Consider the following 22,229-nt stretch of genomic DNA (forward strand, 5'->3'; position numbering starts at 1 on the left):
ATAGCTTCCTGTCACAGACAGAGGCCCAGATACAAAAGTTATTAGGATGACCTCACATTGTTGTTGGTGCTATTTTTTTTCGTCTTTTCTTTACTACAAAAATTGTAAGACATGAGGAAGTTATGAAACGCGCGTCGGGGTGAGGGGACACCATGAGCACCGCCACCGTTACTTAGGTAATTAATCCTTTTGTTCATGATGCATTGCATCGAGACCGGGATAAGGTTATTTCTATCTTTACCTTTCATTTCATTTTATATCCACCTTCATAAAATCTCATGAGAGATATATACTGAAATTATCTTTTTTGCCCCATGGGTTATCTTGCTCAGGGGCAAAGTGATGTCACCTTTTTATGGATGGCATACCCTACTAGTGCACTGTATACAACTTAGGATTTATTTGTGTTTGTTGAAAGGCTTGTTTCTTGCTACCATTGATATTTACTAGCTACACCTGGATTTCTATTGTAGTAGTGAATTACTTACATTGAGAGGCACTATGTTAATATAAGGCACCGCATGTTGTGTTAGTCAATTTACCTATTGTTGGTGTTTTAACAATTTATTCTCTCAAGTATACATTTTTCTTGGTGTTTTGAGGTGTCCCCCATGGCATTTTTGCTTTTTTATACTTTTATATGTATTTTAATAATGATAAAAATTGCTTTATTATATGGGATCTTAGTCTTCCTATATAAATTTATATGGGATTAGTTGTATCCTTTTTGTGAAGTGCCCTTCGTACAGTTGGACACAGGTTGACTACAAAAATTGCAAGTCAAGAGGAAATTATGAAATGCATAAACTGGTTTTCTATTTTCTTCACGTTTGGCACATTCTTTCAGTTTCTGCCTTTAGGCCACATGCCCACAATGAGTTTGGTGTAGTATTTTCTGAAAAAATGCAAGTAACCCATTTTAATTAAAGGGCATCAGTCACCCCCGGGACGTATATGACCTATTAATATGGAGCCTGGAAGAAATCATTACTATAAGGAAAGAATATAACATTTCTCCACAACAAGACCATTAATAAGAGGCACACAGGTAGGACTAGTGTAACATTACTAATCCACCACCTGTATGCCCATATTAAGATGATCTTGGTGCAATTAACTGGGACGATATCCTGAGACATAAAAATACACAAAGAAAATGGGAGACGTTTATTAGCATCCTGAATAGGACCTGTGCACAATATATACCGTATGGGAATAAACATGCTAGAAATAGGAGGAAACCACTATGGCTAAATAGAGCTGTAAGGGGAGCAATAAGAGATAAAAATAAAGCATTTAGAGAATTAATGCAAGTAGGTAGTGATGAGGCATTAACTAAATACAGAAGATTAAATAAATTCTGTAAAAAGCAAATCAAGACAGCAAAGATTGAGACAGAGAGACTCATTGCCAGAGAAAGTAAAAATAATCCCAAAATATTCTTTAACTACATAAATAGTAAGAAGCTAAAAAAATGATAGTGTTGGCCCCCTTAAAAATAGTCTGGGTGAAATGGTGGATGAGGAAAAAGCCAATATGCTAAATGACTTTTTTTCAACAGTATTTACACAAGAAAATCCCATGACGGATAACATGATCAGGGATCAAAATGGTCCATTAAATGTCACCTGCTTAACCCAGCAGGAAGTACGGCGGCGTCTAAAAATCACTAAAATTGACAAATACCCGGTCCCGGATGGGATTCACCCCCCGAGTACTGCAGGAATTAAGCACAGTTATAGACCATTATTTTTAATCTTTAAAGATTCCATAATAACAGGGTCTGTACCACAGGACTGGCGTATAGCAAATGTGGTGCCAATATTCAAAAAGGGGACAAAAACTGAACTTGGAAATTATAGGCCAGTAAGTTCAACCTCAACTGTGGGTAAAATCCTGGAGGGTTTTCTAAGAGATACTATACTGGAGTATCTGAAGAAGAATAACCTCATGACCCAATATCAACATGTGTTTACAAGGGACCGTTCCTGTCAGACTAATCTGATAAGCTTTTATGAAGAGGTAAGTTCAGGACTGGACCAAGGGAATGCAGTGGACGTGGTGTACATGGACTTTGCAAAAGCTTTTGATACGGTGCCACACAAAAGGTTGATACATAAAATGAGAACAATGGGGATAGCGGAAAATGTGTAGGTGGGTTAAGAGCTGGCTCAGGGATAGGAAACAAAGGGTGGTTATTAATGGAGCACACTCGGACTGGGTCACGGTTAGCAGTGTGGTACCACAGGGGTCAGTTTTGGGCCCGCTTTTTAGCATATTTATTAATGACCTTGTCGGGGGGCATAGAGAGTAGAATTTCAATATTTACAGATGACACTAAACTCTGCAGGGTAATCAATACAGAGGAGGACAATTTTATATTACAGAAAGATTTATGTAAACTAGAAGCTTGGGATGATAAATGGCAAATGAGCTTTAATGGGGATAAATGTAAGGTCATGCACTTGGGTAGAACGAACAAGATGTATAATTATGTGCTTAATTGTAAAACACTGGGCAAAACTGTCACTGAAAAAGACCTGGGTGTATGGGTGGACGACAAACTCACATTTAGTGGCCAGTGTCAGGCAGCTGCTGCAAAGGCAAATAAAATAATGGGATGCATTAAAAGAGGCATAGATGCTCATGAGAGGAACATAATTTTACCTCTATATAAGTGCGACCACACTTAGAATACTGTGTACAGTTCTGGTCTCCGGTGTATAAGAAAGACATAGCTGAACTGGAGCGGGTGCAGAGAAGAGCGACCAAGGTTATTAGGGAACTAGGGGGTCTGCAATACCCAGACAGGTTATTACACTTGGGGTTATTTAGTTTGGAGAATCAAAGGCTTAGGGGTGATCTTATTACAATGTATAAATAAATGCGGGGACAATACCAAGACCTTTCTAATGATCTTTTTACTCTTAGACCTGTGACGGGGACAAGGGGGCATCCTCTACGTTTGGAGGAAAGAAGGTTTAAGCATACTCACAGATGTGGATTCTTTACTGTAAGAGCAGTGAGACTATGGAACTCTCTGCCATATGATGTTGTAATGAGTGATTCCCTACTAAAATTTAAGAAGGGACTGGATGCCTTTCTTGAAAAGTATAATATTACAGGGTATATACACTAGTTTCCTTAGTGTTGCGTTGATCCAGGGAGCTAGTCTGATTGCCGTATGTGGAGTCGGGAAGGAATTTTTTTCCCCAATGTGAAGCTTACTGTTTGCCACATGGGTTTTTTTGCCTTCCTCTGGATCAACATGTTAGGGCAAGTTAGGATAGGATATGGGTTGAACTAGATGGACTTAAAGTCTTCCTTCAACCTTAATAACTATGTTACACAAGTCTGGGGGGGAGACAGATTCCCTTTAATGGGTGTAGAAATGGGGCAAAGAATTTGCAACACCAAATCCTCACTGTGGGAATGTAGCACAATCTAGGTGTGTTCTCTCCACCCACCCAAACATTTTTGTACAAGTTCCTCCAGAAGTGGTTTCAGGAAATGCTCGTTTTTGGGGCTTTTTTCTTTGGTCAGCGCCATGATCATACCGGATTCCATCAGTGGCAATATGCATTTTTTTCCCCTCCACACGCAAAAAGAAAAATCATGTCCAAGAGACTACTTCTGAACTCCGACAAACCCAACATGTCAGGAAACTCTTCAGAAGTTAAAACGGTAAAGGAGTTTTTTTTTCCTTACCCCCCTTTCTGTCATGTGACGTACTATCCCGTCCACGTGCCCTGGGACTTAAATCCCAGGGATGGGATAGTACGTCACAGCAATCAGCGGCGCTCACGTGGTGAGTGCCGCTGATCGCGGCCGGGTATCAGCTGATTATCACAGCTGACACCCGGCACAATGTGTCAGGGGCGGTCACGGACCGCCCCCGACACGTTAACCCCATGTACACCACGATCAAACACGATCGCGGTGTACCGGGAGTTAAAGGGAAGCATCGGCAGGGAGGGGGCTCCCTCCGTGCTTCCCTGAGCCCCCCACAGCAGCGCAATGTGCAGCACTGCTGCGGGGGGCTCTTTGCCTACAGGCCCCCGGATCCAAGATGGCGACGGGGACCTTCGGAGGCCTGTAGGGAGCTGACTTCCTCACTGCCTGCAAAGCGCAGGCATGAGGAAGTCTGCGTCTATGCCTGTGATAGATCGCTGATCTGTCACAGTGATCTGTGATGTGACAGATCAGCGATCTGTCACAGGACAGTGATGTCCCACCTGGGACAATATAATAAAGTTAAAAAAAAAAAAGTGAAAAATTTAAAAAAAAAAAATAATCGCTAAATAAATTAGTAAAAAAAAAAAAAAAAATTATATTCCCCAATAAATTCTTTTGAAAATAAAAAAAACCCAAAAACAATAAAAGTACACATATTTGGTATCGCCGCGTCCGTAACGACCCGCCCTATAAAACGGTCCCATTAGTTAACCCCTTTAGCAAACACCTTAAAAAATAAAAAACGAAGCAAAAAATAATGATTTATTATCATACCGCAGAACAAAAAGTGCAATAACGCGCGATCAAAAAGACGCATATAAATATCCATAGTACCGCTGAAAACGTCAGGTTGTCCCGCAAAAAACGAGCCGCCATACAGCGTCATCCGCAAAAAAATAAAAAAAAGTTATAGCTCGCAGAATAAAGCTAATCATTTTTTATATAAAATAGTTTTCATTGCATAAAACCCGACAAAACATAAATAAACGATCTAAATGAGGTATCGCTGTAACCGTACTGACCCGAAGAATAAAATCGCTTCATCAATTTTACCGCACGCGGAACGATGTAAACGCACCCCCTAAAAGAAATTCATGAAACGCTGGTTTTTGTTCATTCTGCGTCCCAAAAATCGGAATAAAAAGTGATCAAAAAATGTCACGTGCCCGAAAATGGTACCAATAAAAACGTCAACGCGTCCTGCAAAGAATAAGACCTCACATGACTTGGTGTGTCAAAATACGGAAAAATTATAGCTCTCAATATGTGGTGATGCAAAAAGATGGATTTTTGGTTCTTACCGTAAAATCTCTTTCTTGGAGCCTTCATTGGGGGACACAGATTACCATGGGTGTATGCTGCTGCTGCTGCTAGGAGGCTGACACTATGCAAAACAAGAAAATTAGCTCCTCCCCGGCAGTATACACCCACCGACAGGCACCAAGCACCTCAGTTTGTGAAAAAGCAGTAGGAGAAGCAACGAGAAAACTCTAAACATATGTACCAACCCAACAAGGGACTCTAAGACCCAACACGGTACAACTTAAACAGGGAGGGTGCTGTGTCCCCCAATGAAGGCTCCAAGAAAGATTTTACGGTAAGAACCAAAAATCCATCTTTCTTTATCGCCTTATTGGGGGACAGATTACCATGGGACGTTCCAAAGCAGTCCCAAGTGTGGGAACAGCAATAAGGAACGAAAGTAACGGAAAGGCTTAGGTCGGCCGGTGAGCCACCGCCGCCTGCAGAACCTTCCTACCAACAGCATCAGACGAGGCCTGGGTATGAACCCTGTAGAACCTCGTGAAAGTGTGCAAAGATGACCAGGTTGCGGCCTTGCAAATTTGCATGGCCGAGGCCTGGTGATGAGCAGCCCACGAAGCCGCCACAGCCCGGGTGGAATGAGCTCTTACTCCCGGAGGGGGTCGCTTTTCCTGAAGACGATACGCCTCCAGAATGGTAGAACGAATCCAGCGAGCGATCGTGGATTTGGAAGCCGGAAGGCCCTTCTGGCGACCTTCAGAGATGATCAGCAAGGAATCGGACCGACGAAAGGTAGAAGTCCTGGCGAGATAGACACGCAGGGCTCTAACTACGTCCAGTTTGGGAGAGACTTCTCAAGAGGATGAGATGGAGCCGGACAAAAAGAAGGAAGGACGATATCCTCATTGATATGGAAAGCGGAAACCACCTTTGGAAGAAAAGAAGGAAGGGGCCTGAGAACGGCTTTGTCCCGATGGAGAATCAGGTAAGGGGAACGACAAGACAAGGCCGCCAATTCAGAAACTCTTCTGATGGATGAAATGGCGATCAAAAAGGTGACCTTCCAAGAGAGAAGGGACAAAGGGATGTCCTGGAGAGGCTCGAACGGCGCCTTCTGGAGAGCGCCAAGAACGAGGTTGAGATCCCACGGGTCTATTGGCGAATGATGAGGAGGAGCCACGTGGGAAACCCCTTGCAGAAAGGTTTTGACCTGTGGTAGAGAAGCTAGCTCTCTTTGGAAGAGGATAGAGAGAGCGGAAACCTGGCCCTTGAGCGTACTGAGGGACAGACCCGCGTCTAACCCAGACTGAAGAAACCCAAGGATAGATGGGATAGAAAAGGACATTGGGAAGACTCTTATCATCGCACCAACGGAAAAAAGCCTTCCAGTACCTATAGTAAATGCGGGAAGAGGCTGGTTTCCTGGCTCTGATCCTAGTTTGAATAACCTGACTGGACAGACCTGATTCCTTCAGAATTGCGGTCTCAACGGCCATGCCGTCAAACTCAGACTGAGAATTCTCGTGGTAAAGGGGGCCTTGCGAGAGAAGGTCCGGACGGTCTGGAAGCCTCCTGGGGACGTCCGCGAGCTCTTGACCAGTTCCGCGTACCAAGGCCGTCTTGGCCAATCTGGAGCAACTAGAATCACTGGTACGCCTTCCGATTTTATCTTTTTGACCACTCGAGGGATCAAGGCCAGAGGCGGGAACAGATAAGGAAGTTGAAACTGGGACCACGGAGTCACCAGTGCGTCGCATGCGACGGCTAGAGGGTCCCTGGACGTGGCTACGAACTGCGGCACCTTGTGGTTCATCCGAGATGCCATGAGATCGACATCTGGGGTGCCCCAATGGTCGCATATCTGAGAGAAGACTGCGGGGTGCAGGGACCATTCGCCGGACACTAGGCCCTGGCGACTCAAAGTCGGCTGCCCAATTTTCCACCCCTGGAATATGGACGGCGGAGATTGTCGGAACATAACGTTCTGCCCAGCGGAATATCTTGGCCACTTCTGACATTACTTGCTTGCTGCGCGTGCCCCCCTGATGGTTTATGTACGCCACGGCCGTGGCGTTGTCCGACTGAATACGGACCGGCTTGCCGGACAGGAGGGGCTGCCAATGAAGAAGGGCCAGGAAGATTGCTCTGATCTCCAGAAGATTGATTGGGAGGAGAGACTCCTGTGGCTTCCAGCGTCCTTGGGCCGCTTTCTGATGGAACACGGCCCCCATCCTAGAAGGCTCGCATCGGTGGTGATAACTTGCCACTGAGGCGGAAGGAAGGACCTCCCTTGGAGAACGGACGCTGGCCGTAGCCACCAAGTGAGAGACTGCCTCACTCTGAGAGGAAGCCGAATAGGACGGTCCAAGGACATCGTAGTCTTGTCCCAGGCTGAAAGCAGAGACAGCTGGAGGGGCCGAAGATGAAACTGCGCAAAGGGTACTGCTTCCATGGAAGCCACCATCTTCCCCAGGACCTTCATGCAGAACCGAATGGGAATGGGAGCAGGCCTCTTGAGAGTCCTGATGCCCTTGGAAAGAGTTGTAAATTTTTCCCTTGGAAGAAAAACACGGGCTAGCTTCGTATCGAATTCCATGCCCAGAAAGGTCAGACGCTGGGTAGGGATCAGAATGGACTTCTCCTTGTTGACTAGCCAAGCTAGGCGGCTGAGAGTGTCCAGAGTTATCTGAAGGCTCTGGAGACAGTCCTGGCGAGACGAACCCTTGATCAAAAGATCGTCCAGATAAGGGATGATGAGGATCCCTCTGGAGCGAAGGATGGCCATGACGGTCGCCATCACCTTCGTGAAAACACGGGGCGCTGAAGCTAGGCCGAAAGGAAGAGCTGTGAACTGAAAGTGGTCTCCCTGAAACGCAAATCGAAGATACTTCTGATGCTGCGCACAAATTGGAATGTGCAGATAGGCATCCCGAATGTCCACCGAGCAGAGGAATTCCCCGGGTTCCATGGAAGCAATCACCGACCGAAGAGACTCCATTTTGAAATGAAGAATCTTCACGTGGCGATTGAGCAATTTGAGGTCCAGAATAGGACGAAGAGAGCCGTCTTTCTTCGGAACTACAAAGAGATTGGAGTAGAACCCGGAAAACCGTTCGTTTGAGGGAACGGGAACAATGACTCCGGCGGAAAGAAGGGAGGAAATGGCCTGCAGAAAACCCGGAATCTGGGCCCACTGTCGCGGAGGCCGAGACCGGAAAAACCGTCTGCTCGGGAGTGAAGCAAATTCGATCTTGTATCCGGATGCGACGAGTTCTCTGACCCAAGCGTCGTCAACGGACAGCCAAGCATCCGCGAAGAGGAAAGTCTGCCTCCCACCCTGGAAGAAATTCCAGGTGGGGGTGACCCGTCACTTAGACGAAAATCTGCCGGAATTGGCGCCTGCAGATCTGGAATATTGTCCTCTAGATCTCCAGCGAGGAGCGGGTTTGTAGGAAGGTTTCCTCTGATCCCGCTCCCTGGTGGCGGGCGGCCGATCCTGTTGAGTGGCTCTCTCCGTGGCAGAGAAGGGACGAAAGGGCCTGAATGGTCGAAAACCCTTTATGTTCAAAAAACGTTTTGGTCGAGACTGGGGAAGCGAAGTACTTTTACCTCCAGTGACATCGGAAATTATCTGATCCAGCTTTGCCCCAAAGAGTCTAGAGCCATGGAATGGCAGATTGGTAAGCGACTTTTTTGAAGTAGTGTCCGCATTCCATGACTTTAGCCAGAGGACTCGGCGTACAGCTACTATGTTGCTGCTAGCTCTTGCTACGCAGCCGGCCGCGTCCAAAAGGTATTTACCCGCATGGTTAATCTGATCTGCAAGATCCGCCAACTCGTCTTGAGGAGCTGACGCTAAGATGCCTCTGCGAAGAATTTTTGCCCAAGCGGAAATGACTTTCGCCACCCAGGCGGATGCGAAAATAGGGCAGAGAGGCGCCAGATGCCTCAAACATAGATTTAGCTAGAGATTCAATCTGCCTGTCAGAAGGATCTTTGAGCGATGCCCCATCTGGTAGAGAGAGCACCGTTTTTGAGGCTATCCGGGAAACTGGAGGATCCACCTCGGGAGCCTTGGACCACTTTGAGAGCAGTTCTGCGTCAAAGGGGTACAGAACGTCCAAGTACTTGCGGCCTGAGAAACGTTGCTCAGGGCGCTCCCAGTGTTTGGATAAGGTAGTATCGAAATCGTTGTGATTGGGAAAGGTTCGAGACGGAGGTCTTGCTCGTTTAAGGAGAACCGAGCATTCCTGAGGATAGATGCAATAAGACTATCGACCATGTCCCGCGTTTTAGAAACGCTGTTCCCCTCAGAACTAGCTTCCGATTGAGAATCATCGCCTGAATGAAGGTTGTCATCCGAGGAAGGAGAAGGAGGCCTGGGAGCGGAAGGGCCCTGCGAGCTCGAGGACGAAGTGGACAGAGCCCGCTTCCTAGAAGTCCTACCCTGTCTCTCTGAAGGTCGCGGTCAGGTGCGGACGACTCACCCCGAGAGGCGGTCGGGGCAGAGGTGGCTGAGGATAGCTGAGGTAATCGTTCTAAGACCTGGACCAGCGACTGTGATACTTTTGTCAAATCAGAAACAGACTGACATTGTAACGGCCCACTCCGGGGGGAGAGAGGAGGGAAGAGCGCCCTCAGGCCGGGACTCTGTGCGTTCCTGAGATGCTGACATATTTGAAGGACTGCAGGGGGGGCAGAATGGGGACGCCGACCCGATGCCCACTTCTTTTTACAGCGCGCACAGGCGTAATAGGTAGCGGTGGGCCTGAAGCAGAGATCCCCTGAAGGGTTGGGCATAAGTAAACTGCACTGAATGGCCGCAGGAATTAGGGAATAACTGCCGAGGAGAGCTAATCCTTGCCTCAGAGCAGAGCCTACCGAGATTCTGTGCGAGCAGCAGAAGAAACGCCAAAGTGTCCCCCAAGCAGCGCAGGAAGGAGTGATTAGGAACAGGAGATCCTTGTGCTGGAAGATGGGGGCGGAGCTTAGCGGCTGCGCCGTGAGTGGTTAATAGCGACGGAGAGGGCATGGCAGAAGGGGGAGGCTGGCATCTCAAAGAGAAAGAAGCCCTGTGATGGGCTAGAAAAGGCGCGCTGAAAGGAGCGCGCTAGGAAGGGAGGAGGGAGCAGAAGAATTCCCCGCGCTGAGGGGAAAGTGAACGCGAAAGTGACGGCGCCGCAGCCCCATGCCGACCCCGACATACCGCGCTAAGGAAGTGGCCATCTGATCGCGGTCCTGCTGCTTGCGACGCTGCGGTGAGTGAGGGGAACCCCAGAGTCTCCCTGACTAGAGCAGGGGAAGGGGCGGACCGCAAGCGGCTGTGTGAGCGCGCGGCAGGCAGAAAGGGCGGGAGATTCAAATGCTGTGGACCTCACCAAGGTCCTTTTTTCTTCTCCCATGCACTGAAGCTTATGCGGGGCCGGAGGGAACGTACAGGCACTTACCTGACGTCCCAGAAGAGGATGACCACAGGGGCCCATGGGGAAACGGCAGGCCGCTGGGAGGGGAAGGAGTCCTCTGTACCCGCATCCTGCAGAAGACGGCTTGAAACACCTGCGATCGCCGTCTTCCTCTCAGCCCTGTCCCGAGAAAGGGGTGAGGAGGGGGATTCAGCAAGGACCAGCCACCTGTCCACAACCCTTATCACCGGAAGGTGATAGGGAAAAGTCCTGCCTGCGGTACTGAGAGTTGCGATGTGGGTGACACCACACTGCTCGCTCAGCCGCATGATATAGGAAATCAGGGTGATAACTATACCCTGTTTCCCACTGGAAAAAACCTAAAAGATAAAAGAAGGAAAAGATTAAAAAGTTCAAGCTAAACCTGAAAGAAAAATTGGATTAAAAACTGCGGATCTGGGGAGATCCCGGTCCGCCTCCTACAGACACTAAGCACAAACTGAGGTGCTTGGTGCCTGTCGGTGGGTGTATACTGCCAGGGAGGAGCTAATTTTCTTGTTTTGCATAGTGTCAGCCTCCTAGCAGCAGCAGCATACACCCATGGTAATCTGTGTCCCCCAATAAGGCGATAAAGAAACTATTTATACAATAAAAAGCATCTTTTAGCGTGCGACAGCTGCCAAACATAAAAACCGCCATAAATAGTAAATCAAACCCCCCGTTATCACCCCCTTAGTTAGGGAAAAATAAAATTAGAAGAAAATGCATTTATTTCCATTTTCCCATTAGGGCCAGGGTTAGGGCTGAGATTAGGGTTAGGGGTGTGTTGGGGTTAGGGTTGGAGTTAGAATTGGGGGTTTCCACTGTTTGGGCACATCAGGTGCTCTCCAAATGCAACATGGCGTCTGATCTCAATTCCAGCCAATTCTGCGTTGAAAAAGTCAAATGGTGCTACTTCCCTTCCAAGCTCTGCGCCCAAACAGTGTTTTACCCCCACATATAGGGTATCAGCCTACTCAGGACAAATTGCAAAACAACTTTTGGGGTCCAATTTCTCCTCTTACCCTTGGGAAAATAAAAAATTGGGGGCAAAAATATATTTTTTGTGGAAAAAAAATGATTTTTTTATTTTCACGCCCAGGCGTTATAAACTTCTGTGAAGCACTTGGGGGTTCAAAGTGCTCAACACACATCTAGATAAGTTCCATGGGGGTCTAGTTTCCAAAATGGGGTCACTTGTGGGGAGTTTCCATATTTTAGGCACATCAGGGGCTCTCCAAACGCACATGACACCCGCAGACCATCAAAGTCTGCATTCCAAAACGTCACTACTTCCCTTCCGAGCCCCGACGTGTGCCCATACAGTAGTTTTTCTCCCACATATGTGGTATCAGCGTACTCAGGACAAATTGAACAACAACTTTTGGGGTCCAATTTCTCCTTGTACCCTTGAGAAAATAAAAAGATTGGTGACTAAAAGATCATGTTTGTGGAAAAAATACGACTTATTTCCACACCCGGGCGTTATAAACTTCTGTGAAGCACTGGGGGGTTCAAAGTGCTCACCACACATCTAGATAAGTTCCTTGGAGGGTCTAGTTTCCAAAATGGTGTCATTTGTGGGGGGTTTCTACTGTTTTGGTACATCAGGGGCTTTCCAAATGCGACATGGTGTCCGATCTCAATTCCAGCCAAATACGTCAAATGGCGCTGCTTCCCTTCCGAGCTCTGCCATGCGCCCAAATAGTGGTTTACCCCCACATATGGGGTATCAGCGTACTCAGGAAAAATTGCACTATAACTTTTAGGGTCCTGTTACCCTTGGAAAAAATAATTGAGGGTGAAAAGATCATTTTTGTGGAAAAAATATGATTTTTTAATTGTACCGCTGTACGTTATAAACTTCTGTGAAGCCCTTGTGGGTTCAAAGTTCTCACCACATATCTAATTAAGTTCCTTGGGGGGGTCTAGTTTCCACAATGGGGTCACTTGTGGGGGGTTTCCACTGTTTAGGTACATCAGGGGCTCTCCAAACGCGACATGGCGTCCGATCTGAATTCCAGCCAATTTTGCATTGAAAACGTCAAACGGTGCTCCTTCCCTTCTGAGGTCTGCCATGCGCCGAAACAGTGGTTCCCCCCCACATATCAGGTATCAGCGTACTCAGGACAAATTGCACAATAACTTTTGCAGTCCAATTTCTCCTGTTACCCTTGGTAAAATAAAAAAATTGAACCTGAAATATTTTTGTGAAAAAAAGTTAAATGTTCATTTTTTTTTTTTAAATATTCAAAAAATTCCTGTGACGCACCTAAAGGGTTAATAAACTTCTTGAATGTGGTTTTGAGCACCTTAAGGCTGTGTGCCCATGTAGCGATTTTTAAGCTTTTTTGCCGCGATTTTCGGCGCGAAACCGTTTAAAAATCGTGTACAGAACGCCCCCATGCATTCCTATGGCATTCCGCACATGCTGTGCTAATGCTGCGCTTTTTTCCGCGGCGGAATCGCATCGCGGAAAAAATCGCAGCATGCTCATTCTTTTGTGCAGAATCGCAAAGAATTGCCGCGATTCCGCACCCATAGGAATGCATGAGAGCCGCTTATTTCCCACATGTGGCTATGCCCACCATGCGGGAAGTTAAGCGTCTCATGTGTGGTTGGTACCCACGGTGTGGAGGAGAGGAGACTGTCCTCCAGGCCCTGGGTACCATACCCCTGTAAAAAAAAATAAATAAATAAATAATCAGGGTATATTTACCTAAAAAAAAAAAAAATAAATAAAAAAATCAGGGTATATTTACCATCCCGCGCTGCATTCCCGGCCTAAGCGTTCCCAGTAATGCCTTGTGGCACGGTCCAGTGATGACGTGGTCTCGCGAGATCGCTATAGCAACGCGAGACTACGTCATCACAGGTCTCGCAAGGCATTACTGGGAACGCTGTGGCCCGGGAATACAGCGCGGGACGCCGGAAGGTAAATATACACCGATTTTTTTTTTAGCATTTAACATTCTTTTACTATTGAGGCTGCATAGGCAGCCTCAATAGTAAAAAGCTGCTCACACTTGTCAAACACTATGTTTGACGAGTGTGACCAACCTGTCAATCACTTTCCAAGTGATGCTTCAAATCGCTTGGAAAGTGCTTGAATATCGCACACAAAAATCACGGCAAAATCGCGAACATAATCGCGGTGAAATCGCACGGAAAAAAACACGCGATTTCTGGGAAGGAGTCCGGTTTTTGGTGTGCGTTTTAACACGCACCGTGGGCACATAGCCTAAGGGGTGCAGTTTTTAGAATGGTGTCACTTTTGGGTATTTTCCATCATATAGACCCCTCAAAGTGGCTTCAAATGTGATGTGGTCTGTAAAAATAAAATGGTGTTGCAAACCCTTATAACTTCCTAACAAAAAAAAAAATTTTGGTTCCAAAATTGTGCTGATGTAAAGTAAACATGTGGGAAATGTTACTTATCAAGTTTTTTGTGTGCCATATCTCTGTTATTAAAGGGCATAAAAATTCAAAGTTGGAAAATTGCGAAATTTTCAACCTTTTCGCCAAATTTCCGTTTTTTTTCCACAAATAAACGCAAGTTATATGAATGAAATTTTACCACTAACATGAAGTACAATATGTCACGAGAAAACAGTATCAGAATCACCGGGATCCATGGAAGCGTTCCAGAGTTATTAACTCATAAAGGGACAGTGGTCAGAATTGTAAAAATTGGCCCGGTCATGAACGTGCAAACCACCCTTGGGGCTTAAGGGGGTTAAACGTCCTCCGTGTAATTTTTCAGCCTTCTAGCTTTTTTCTATCAGTTTTATCCCCCCGGCAGTTCTCTTGGGAGGGTTTTCTCACTGGCTTGTACTGTGAAGTACAGAATGTCTACCCAGCAGAAAGCGCCAGAAGAATGGACCCGTAGCTTAACTTCTTAGCGTTTTAAGAAACCGGACGTAGTTAAAAAAAAAAAAAAAAAAAAACGTTCAAAAGCTTGAACATCCGCACAGCGAGTTGTTTTTACACAGATGCTTAGATTTAGTTTAATAGGTTTCTTATGCAGTTTCTGAATCCACAAAAAAAAAATAAAAAAAAAAAATATATATATATATATATATATATATATATATATATATATATATATATACATATACATACACACACACATACACATATATACATACACACACACACACTCACTGGCCACTTTATTAGGTACACCATGCTAGTAACGGGTTGGACCCCCTTTTGCCTTCAGAACTGCCTCAATTCTTCGTGGCAGAGATTCAACAAGGTGCTGGAAGCATTCCTCAGAGATTTTGGACCATATTGACATGATGGCATCACACAGTTGGCGCAGATTTGTCGGCTGCACATCCCTGATGCGAATCTCCCGTTCCACCACATCCCAAAGATGCTCTATTGGATTGAGATCTGGTGACTGAGGAGGCCATTTGAGTACAGTGAACTCATTGTCATGTTCAAGAAACCAATCTGAGATGATTCGAGCTTTATGACATGGCGCATTATCCTGCTGAAAGTAGCCATCAGATGCCTGTTCTTAGCTGAGAGGAGTGGTACCCAGTGTGGTCTTCTGCTGCTGTAGCCCATCTGCCTCAAAGTTCGACGCACTGTGCGTTCAGAGATGCTCTTCTGCCTACCTTGGTTGTAACGGGTGGCAATTTGAGTCACTGTTGCCTTTCTATCAGCTCGAACCAGTATGCCCATTCTCCTCTGACCTCTGGCATCAACAAGGCATTTCCGGCCACAGAACTGCCGCTCACTGGATTTTTTTTCTTTTTCGGACCATTCTCTGTAAACCCTAGAGATGGTTGTGCGTGAAAATCCCAGTAGATCTGCAGTTTCTGAAATACTCAGACCAGCCCTTCTGGCACCAACAATCATGCCACGTTCAAAGGCACTCAAATCACCTTTCTTCCCCATACTGATGCTCGGTTTGAACTGCAGGAGATTGTCTTGACCATGTCTACATGCCTAAATGCACTGAGTTGCCGCCATGTGATTGGCTGATTAGAAATTAAGTCTTAACACACAGTTGGACAGGTGTACCTAATAAAGTGGCCAGTGAGTGTGTGAGTGTGTGTGTATGTGTGTATATATATATATATATATATATACACACACATATACACACACACACACATATATACACACACATACATGCAATTATAGAAGGCCTTTGATCAGTATTAGGGCATGTTCAAATGTGGCGTTTTTTTGCCACAGACCTATGCAGCGTTTTACCGTACCAGATAAATGACAGCTTTCTGAAATCTTATGCACGTGTTGCTTTTTATCTTTGCTGATGTGAAGCATTTTCAAGTCTCCAGCAGGTCAATTGGTTTTTTTTCACTGTATTTCACTCAAATAAATTATAAAAAGACTTTAAACAGATTTTTTTTCTTGCCAACACTACTGTATTTGCAGCAAAAAAAAAAAAATCTGCTTTATATACTATACATGTGCACACACCCTTAAAGGGGTTGTCCACTACTATGACAACTCCTTACTCGAATGCATGATCCGCTGTTCCCACATATAATGCCCTGCATTACTTCTATTGCTATGAGGCTGTCACACTCGGGTGAGAAGACCTGTGACCAGTGCGTGGATCGCAGGTGTCTGAATGAGGCGTTATACTGACAGGCAGCCAGACATTCTGCCTCTGACATCGCCTGTTAGGTTTTGATCTAGAACCAGATGCCAGCGTTGGGCTTATTTTGCCATAGCAGCCATTGTGACTTTGTAATCACTGTGGGAAACCGATCTCCGGTCAAACTCCTTACCTGCCCTGGTCACCATTGACCGCAGCACGAAAGTGGTTGATGGAGCAGACCACGCCGAGTCCCCACTGCTGTGCCTTTGCCAACAGGTCATGAGGGTCGTTAACCCAAAGACTCACTGCCTTTTCCCACCCTACGGGCGCAGTCAGATGGCGGTATAAATCGGACCACAATGCACAGACCGGCCTCAGCGTGGCAGCTTCATGTATTTCTACGCAGCCATCACGCTCGGGTCAGGTGGGCTGCCGGCCAGTCCCTGCACTGAGCTCCCAGTTATACTGCAGTTTGACCTCATCCTAAAGGTAATGTCACACTTAGCGATGCACCAGCGATACGACGCGGTCAGGATCGCTCGCATCGCTAAGTGGTCCCTAGTGAGCTGCCACACAGGCAGATCTCACCAGCGACATAGCAGCGGTCGGGGGTCGCTACTTACCTGTCAGACGCGGCGATCCTGACGTCCTCCCGCCCGCGTCCACGCGTTGCTCGTCGGCGCCACAGGAAGCTGACGAGAAACGGTCTAGGACGTTGTCACGCGATCAGCGATAACCAGTGGTCGGAGGTAAGTATCACGATATTGCTATAATGTCACAAAATCAGTGACGTTATAGCGATATCGCTTAGTGTGACTGACCCTTTAGGGAGAGCAGCACATTCTCCTAGGAGGAGCAGAGACAGCGATGTGACAGGATAGGGTTAACGACTGATCGGAGGAGTGCGCAATAACAACAACCTCCCAAAACACCAGCTACAGAAAGAAAACACAGTACCTACCAAGAATGAAAGACACAAAGGAGCAAACAACCCGCCTACAGTGCACGGAGGGGTAGGGAGAACAGGGAACATAGGAATGGTACATAGAAATACTGCCACATAGACTATAATTATATAGACGAGGCATGGTGTGCGATCGGAGGATCGGCTGATATATTCAGTGTCCGTATACACCTTAGTGTGCCACGTATCAGACACATACACCCATTGCACTATAGGCATGTATGGAGGAGATAAATATAGATATATATATATTCCTATTAGTATCATCCATACATACCGGTACCTATTCTATAGTACATGCAGCAGCACAATGTGTGTATACTCCATAAGTAATGTATACAGATATCCTATGGAATTATGGGCTTTATATATATATACACACACACACACACAATGGACTTATGGGCAGCTGATGTGTACATAGTGTGTATTAACCCTATAGCTATAGGCTGCCCATAATGCCATGACATATACATACCCCAGTAAAGCTATACTCCCCTACAGATATAAGCGGCCCACTATCCCATAGGCTATAGCTATACACACGACATATGGCTCACACACACTCACACTTGCTCTGTTGCATACAGACATGCCGGCTGACACGGAGGTAGTTGCTATATTGGCAGTTTCCTGCCCCTGTGCTGTGAAGCAGCGGCAGCACAATGTCTGCTCTCCCTCCCGGCTGGTGCAGCCCCTCCCCTCATTACAGGACTAATGATAATTAGCGCGTTGACTCTCCGCCATTATTGAGCCCCGAGCCGCACACAGCTGATACCAGCGGCGCCGTGACGTCACCGCCCCGCCCTCTTACCTTGCACACGTGGCGCTGCTGTCTTGTCTGGTCGCCGCTTGCCCAGTCCGCTACTTATATAGATACTTCACAACCAATGAGAGGAGGCGACAGAGAGACAAACCCGGGAGACTCAGCTGGGAGAGTGCTGCCACCTGTTATCCGCCGAGAGGACTGCACCTCATCCACTTTCTGATTGTGGGCAATAAGCAATGGTTGGCACAGGCAGCCTCCTAGTAGTGCGCGACCACCGCCCGGGGGCCCCTGTGCAGCCTGCTGTCTGCGGCTATACCCGAGGCCTCATTTGACCAGCAGCTCCAAGAATGCCAAGAGTGTGCAAAGCAGTAATCAAAGCAAAAGGTGGCTACTGCGAAGAATCTAGAATAGAAGACATATTTTCAGTTGTTTCACACTTGTTTGTTAATTATATAATTCCACCTGTGGTAATTCATAGTTTTGATGCCTTCAGAGTGAATCTACAATTTTCATAGTCATGAAAATAAAGAAAACTCTTTGAATGAGGTGTGTCCAAACTTTTGGTCTGTACTGTGTATATATATATATATATATATATATATAATAGCAAAAAAAATACGAATTCTAGCTCATCAATTCGCGGAGAGATGTACCTCTGGCAGTGCAAGGAAAAATGGCTGCCGGCAACAGAGAGAAACTGGCAGAGGATTATCCAGCAATGAATCCGAGGGCAGGAATGAGAAACAACTGTTTATTGCATCATTTCCAATACAAGAAGAAAAGCTCCGCGTTCCCAGGACTCTGTGCCACTTACACGGTTTGAACCGTCATGTCGTAGTGCGGCATGGTCCCTCGGTGCAGTTTCACTAGATCGTATGGACACGGAAGTGACGGAACAAATCGCTATTCATCAGTATGAAGAAATAACCTGGAACTCCGTGTATATCTAGAAGCTCTGTCCTGATATTCATGCCTTTAGGGGTTCCAGTGTCTCATCAGGCTTCTTTCTGATGAAATGCGTGATCTCTTTCCCTCCTCATTAGGGTGGAGGAATCCTTTCTGTTAGGAACGGCGGAACGCACTAAATAAAAAATAAAGTGCTTTCGCCGCTCGGGGTCCACCGTGCAGTAGGTGTTAAAACCGCTGCTAGACAATGGCAGACGCGCTATATGGCGGTATAATGCGCTCGGGTTCAACATCACCCCATGAGTGCGGGGCGGACTCTGTTAAACTCACAGAGGCGCTGTAACAAAAACATACAAGTATACACTGAGCCAGACTTCACCGGACTCAGTGAAATTGCACGCACGGTATCTGGTCACAGGACACAGGTCCAAGACAGGGGACGGTGTCCGTCTAGACCTACCGTGCGTGCGGCGTCACTGCTGCGGACACCGGTAAGTGCTGCTTCATGCAGCGCGGCGGCAGACACAGCCGCTAAACAATGGTGCCTTGAGAGTCGTGACACCACCGGACACTAGTGTAGTGGTGCGGTATGCACTGTGGTGCATGGCTTGCCACTGATTGGCGCGGACTCTAACTATAGTTCCCTATCCACATGTGTAACATCAGAGGGAGGGGAATCTTAATAAGTCAGTCACCAGAATCATACATCCATCACCATTCACATATCTAGCAAGAATAGTCTATACTAGCGCATGGCCGAACGGCCATGCGGCCCTTTTATAGCCGCGCGCTGCCGGGACCTTCCAGATCTCTGAGATGGACCAATCAGATCTGGAGAAGGACCTGAGCACGTGACTCCCGACCTCCAATGGGAGATCGTCTCATGAGCATGCTCAGAGGAGCGGCAGAGGGACTTAGCCTCAGGAGTAACTTGCTGCAAAGCAGTATGTGAGGCTCTGGACTCCTGCTGTGCAGCCGCAGGAATCCGACGCTTAACACTTTCAGTGGCGTTAACCTTTAGAGTGGCGGACATCACCCTTGTGATGATTAAGGAAGTGTTGAGAAGCTGCGAGGAGTTATATTTTGGGCATCATATATATGCTGTGAGATACATCTTCATAACGGTCTGGTGGTGCACCCCACATATTGAAAGGTCCATTTCTCGCTTGTGATGACCTCATCTGTGTGGGTGCTACTACAAGGGGTTGTCCACTACTAGGACAACCCTTCTCAATCTAAATGTTTGGCCCCGATAAAATAAAAAAAATCTATACTCCCCTCCCGTGCCGATGCTGTTCCACAGGTGTCTGAACTCATGGTCTCGGGCCTCTCGTGCTGTGTTGAGACACGTGGTGCCCGGTCCCCAACCGGCATTGCTGACGCCACTGCTAATTAGGCACCAGGCTCACATGTGATCACAACCCCACAAAAACCTCGGGACCGTGAGCACTGACACTGTTAGAATGATGCAGGCACGGGAGGTGAGTATCAGCTTTTTTTTATTTTATCAGGGGCCAGATATTTAGATCAAGAAGGGGTTGTCCATCTCCAGAGATCTTGATGTTCCTTCATAAAAGGTGCACAACGTAATCAAGAAGATTGCAACCCATGAAACTGTAACTAGTCTCCCTGGACGTGGAAAACAGAGAAAAAATGATGAAAGGCTGAAGCGCAGGATAATCCGGAAGGTGGATAAGAGGCCCAATCATGTTCCACAGCAATTCAAGCTGTCCTGCAGGCTCAGGGTGCATCAGTTGTAACAATAATGCCGGTGTCCCCGCTTGACTCTCCTTCCCATATGCAGGGATGCCGACATTCCTCTGCCGCCGCGTAGTCTCCTCGCCGTTTGCTGGCATGCCTCCTTCTTGTGCATGCTGCACTTCCTGGCAGTGCACTTAGTTCTTAGTAAAATGCCCCAAGCCAATAGCTGAGAAGCATTTAGTATCTGAGTACACCTGCAAGATGCCTCCCAGACAATTGCTGGGAGGCATCTTTTATATAAAGGTCTCTCCTCTATAGGGAGTCGCCAAAGCGTCTGTATTTACTCACTTGTGGTTTCTCCTACTAGTGAGTTATTAAGTCCACTGGTCCTTGCATGCCCAGTCCTGAACATCATTCCCCAGTCCATGTGTGTCCGGTGCCAGTACCAGTATCCGAAAGCCATGTGTCTGTACGTGTGCCTTTCTGAGTATTCCGTGTATCCAGACTGCTAAAATCAGTACCCGAGACTGCCTAGGAGAGGTACCTGGTGGTTCCCTGCAGCACAGCATGTCCCCACCATTAGGAATTCCAGTGAACATCAGGTAGCTGCTTGGCTACTCCACTTCCTGGCCAGGCCCGGCCCTGTGGCACAGTGGGTCCACGTACCACATGTGCCACCTGTGGGCGTGACAAGTGTCAGTGTGAACTTTCACCTGACATTTGAATGAAAACCAATGCTATGGCAGGAAACCCAGGCGGGCACCACTGCTGACACAGGTATAAAAATAAAAAAAAAAAGCTAGACTTCACTTTGCCAAAATTTACTTGAGTAAGCCTAAATTCTTCTGGGAAAGCATCTTGTGGACAAATGAGACCATGATAAAGCTTTTTGGCAAAGCACATCATTCTACTGTGTACCAATAATGAAATGAGGCCTACGAAAAGAACACAGTACCTACAGCCAAATATGGTGAAGGGTCAAATACATTTTGGGAATATTTTTCTGCCTCTGGCACTAGGTGCCTCGACTGTGCACAAGGCATAATGAAAACTGAAGATTACCACAGGATTTTGGGTCGCAATATAGTGCTCAATGTCAGAAAGCTGGCTTTGCGTCCTAGGTCATGGGTCTTCCAGCAGCACAATGATCACAAATATACTTCAAGAAGCACCCAGAAATGGATGGAAACAAAGTGCTGGAGAGTTCTGAAGTGGCAGCAATGAGTCCGGATCTAAATCCCATTGAACACCTGTGGAGAGATCTTAAAATTGCTGTTGGGAGAAGGCGCCTTCAACTATGAGAGACCTGGAGCAGTTTGCAGAAGAAGAGTTGTCCAAAATTCCAGCTGAGAGGTGTAAGAAGCTTGTTGGTGGCTATAGGAAACGATTGATTGTAGTTATTCCAAAGTGTGTGCAACCAAATATTAAGTTGATGGTGCCAACAATTTTATCTGGACCATTTTTGAGGTTTTGTGTGAGATTATGTCCAATTTGCCTTCTTTTCTTTTTTTTGTGTTGTTCCAATACACAGAAAGGAGATAAACATGTGTAATTGCAATAATTTTCTTGGAGAAATATGTCATTTCCTGGAGGAATTTCAAATATATATATATACACACACACACACACACACATCAGTATGTGTGTGCTATAGTAGTAGTCACTCTCGCAGGTGGTGGACCCACTGTGCCACGTGGCCGGGCTTGCCTAGGAGGGGCACAACTAAGCGGCTACCTGGTGTTCACGGGAGCTCCTGATAGTGGAGTCAGGCTTGAGCTGCAGGTAGCCGCCAGGTACCACTCCTAGGCAGCCTCCGGAATCGCAGGTGCCAACCCTAAGGATCGGGTTCGCTGAACAGAGACACGTACA

The 22,229-nt window shown here is 46.8% G+C and overlaps 1 protein-coding gene across 2 annotated transcripts in view; it reads right to left on the reverse strand.

Moving 5' to 3' along the window:
• The window catches only part of PLPP5 (phospholipid phosphatase 5), a 42,023-nt gene extending 24,122 nt beyond the window's left edge, over positions 1-17,901 (reverse strand). Inside the window, exon 1 of one of the 2 annotated variants that reach the window (XM_073588827.1) lies at positions 17,799-17,901. Coding sequence is in view for 1 of the 2 variants with exons in the window: in XM_073588826.1 (XP_073444927.1) it covers positions 17,555-17,570 (16 nt within the window). In the remaining variant the exon portion in view is untranslated. Of the gene's footprint in view, positions 1-17,554; positions 17,731-17,798 lie in introns of those variants that run through there. The other variant, XM_073588826.1, reaches the window with a different exon arrangement.
• Between the last annotated feature and the right edge of the window lie 4,328 nt (positions 17,902-22,229).

Source organism: Dendrobates tinctorius, unplaced genomic scaffold (assembly GCF_039654945.1).
Source record: "Dendrobates tinctorius isolate UK_male_01 unplaced genomic scaffold, ASM3965494v1 ptg000104l, whole genome shotgun sequence".
Classification (NCBI taxonomy): Eukaryota; Metazoa; Chordata; class Amphibia; order Anura; family Dendrobatidae; genus Dendrobates; species Dendrobates tinctorius.